At 47.6% G+C, this 2,611-nt stretch overlaps 1 protein-coding gene across 3 annotated transcripts in view; it reads left to right on the top strand.

Annotated features, from left to right (window-relative positions):
• Positions 1–516: 516 nt before the first annotated feature.
• vav2 (vav 2 guanine nucleotide exchange factor) overlaps positions 517–2,611 on the top strand; it is a gene marked incomplete in the record, with an annotated part of 184,476 nt that continues 182,381 nt past the window's right edge. For all 3 annotated transcript variants that reach the window (XM_035667864.1, XM_035667865.1, XM_035667863.1), the window contains 1 exon segment: positions 517–1,866. In XM_035667864.1, the coding sequence (XP_035523757.1) occupies positions 1,663–1,866 (204 nt within the window).

Raw genomic sequence — 2,611 nt, 5'->3', positions numbered from 1 at the left:
CCTTCATCAATCAATGTATTCTCAGTGGTTTGTACACCTGACACGGTGTGTGTGTGTGTGTGTGTGTGTGTTTTGTGATGGGGTTAACAATTACATTAAAGGGGCACTCCAGAGATGTAGCATTTCATGTAAAGTTGGGACATGCAGAAATCAACATATCATGACTTTTTATCTCTAGTATGGCCAAAACCCGCAGATCCTGCATTTCCAACAATGCTTGATAGTGTCTTAGTTATCCCCTTTTTTCCCCTTTTCCTGACTTTTAACCTCCACACCAACACCTTCTGCACCTTTAACAAAAATACAAAATCATTTATTTAATACAACGCGTGAATAACCACAACCATCCACTTCAGCTCAAGCAGATTAACTGAAAACTATTATTTTTTCAAATGTTTTTTCTTCTTTGAAATGCCCCTTTAATCCCCTTGTATCAGAAGCCCCTGCAGTGTGCGCCTCATCCGTCAGAGGGCGCATCCACAACTCCCAGTTGAAAAAAAAAAAATATTCCCTGAAACTCACATTCTTGGAGTATGGAGCCACTTTACCAAAGTGTGGACACACTACCCAAGTGTTACCTTAGCACGAGATAAACGGCACGTGCGAGCTCGTTCAGCCTCCTGCCTGAACACCGAGAGAGAATCCCGGACGCGCTCTCCTCAGGATTTGTGCAGCTGGGGTCGGGACCGCTAAACATCTCCGTCCGAGAGGGAAACGAGGAGTGGGAGACGCGAGAGAAGAGAGGACATGAACGGAAGGGAGGCACAAATCACTGAAAAGCAGAGCTGTGTACGCGCGTAACGCTATTCCGGCTGTGCGTAAAAGCGCCAAACAAAGTAACGTTAACCGGATAAATGTAAACACTGCTATTTCTCTTTTCTCCTGGACATGTTTCCGCTGCCGGAGAGCGTTGTTTAGACTGTTGTGGAAACAAGGGTGATCCCGGCGCTGTACAGAGCCTGCTCTGTGTATTATCTCTGTTTCTTTTATTGTTATTGCTCTGGGAAATTACGGGAAGTTCTTGTTTTTGACGCTTCGCTTCTGGGGAAATGCGCTGTAAATGCGGTTGGTGACTCCGGGCTCTGGTTGAACAGCTAAACAGGACTTGTAACGCTGTTTTTTCCACATTTGCATGGTAGGCTGTGCTGTTTGGTTCACTGAAATGTGAGACACTCGTGAAGTCGACACATGACAAACCGCCGCATCCAGCTGTTTTATTAGCCACTACTGTAGCCGTCCATTCACGCCTTTTGGATTTGGGACATGCTAAGAAAAGTTTTTAAGAATGAAGAGAAGAAAATTCCCATAGGTCGACTCCGTTTTCTGCTCACATCGCCGCCGTCTGCTGAGCTGGATCTGTGGAAGCGCTGTTATTATTTGAGTCTTTTTCAAGCCTTCATCATTTCCATGTTGTGGCGACAGCAGAGCTGACATGCGCCTGGGATGGGGCTATAGTGCGGCGACCCACTGCGATTAACATACAGTTGCGAAATTTGCCTGATTGTGGAGCTGGTAGTGAATGAGTAAGACATCCGGCTCAGGTAGGGAACCGAGCGTAGTGCCTGCTTGTGCGCCGTGAACCCGCCGCTTTCAGCCCGGCTGTGAACCACTTCGAGGACTCGGTTTACTTTGTGAGAGGAGGAGAGAGTCTCCGGAGCCGATATGGAGGAGTGGAGACAATGCGGGCGGTGGTTGATAGACTGCAAGGTCCTGCCCCCGAACCACCGGGTCGTGTGGCCCTCGGCGGCCGTCTTCGACTTGGCACAGGCCCTGCGAGACGGGGTGCTCTTGTGCCAGATGTTGCACAACCTGTCGCCCGGATCAGTGGACCTGAAGGAGATCAATTTCAGACCCCAGATGTCACAGGTGAGTCGGCCTCTCTGTGTAAACTTCAGACCTGCAGAATGGGGTTGATTTACGCCCTCAGGCTGTGTCTTGTGACTGTGCACACACTCTTTTTCTTCTCATTCACACTTTTGGGGATTGCCAGGGCAGCCACCGGCCACTGGCATCTTCCATGCATCGCTTTGATTGTTTTTGGAAGCTGAATGACATTTTACAGCATCTCGTTCCAGGATTTTCCCCCAGTTATTCAGCACAAGATTTTAGCCGGAAACCTTCCTGTCACAACAAGCCCACTTCTTGGCCCCAGCCCAGTGCAGAGCCACTATCAGTGTATCTGTGATAATACAGCAGTTCAACAGATGTTCGTGGTGCACAGTGTAAGGTCCGTTCAGGTTTGCACAGGTGAAGGAACAAGGTGCCACCCCCGCACATGAGTGGTGGTTGCCTACTGCCAGACCCCAGGTTGATCACGTCTCTCTGAGTGTTTGTTGGCCTTTCATGTCACTTTCTACACACACGAATGATCTGAATTCACCACGCACACTGGCACGTTTTGCAGTGCAACCTTTGTGGGATCGCTCATTGTGAGGTTCTCAAGAATATGAAACTGTGATAATGAATTTGTTGTTGCCCTGCAGTGACAGCTACAACATCTTCATTTGCTTTAGATTAAAGGGTTTTAATTGAGTATTATCCTGTCAGTCTAGTTCTGAGTGGAACTTAATTATCTTATATAAGTTTTTTTTTTTTTTTTACTTTTACTTTT

This window comes from Morone saxatilis, unplaced genomic scaffold (genome assembly GCF_004916995.1).
Source record: "Morone saxatilis isolate NCDOM2014 unplaced genomic scaffold, NCSU_SB_2.0 Contig21, whole genome shotgun sequence".
NCBI lineage: Eukaryota > Metazoa > Chordata > Actinopteri > Moronidae > Morone > Morone saxatilis.
Note: the sequence above shows the minus strand (reverse complement) of the source record. Positions and strands in the feature narration are given on the sequence as shown.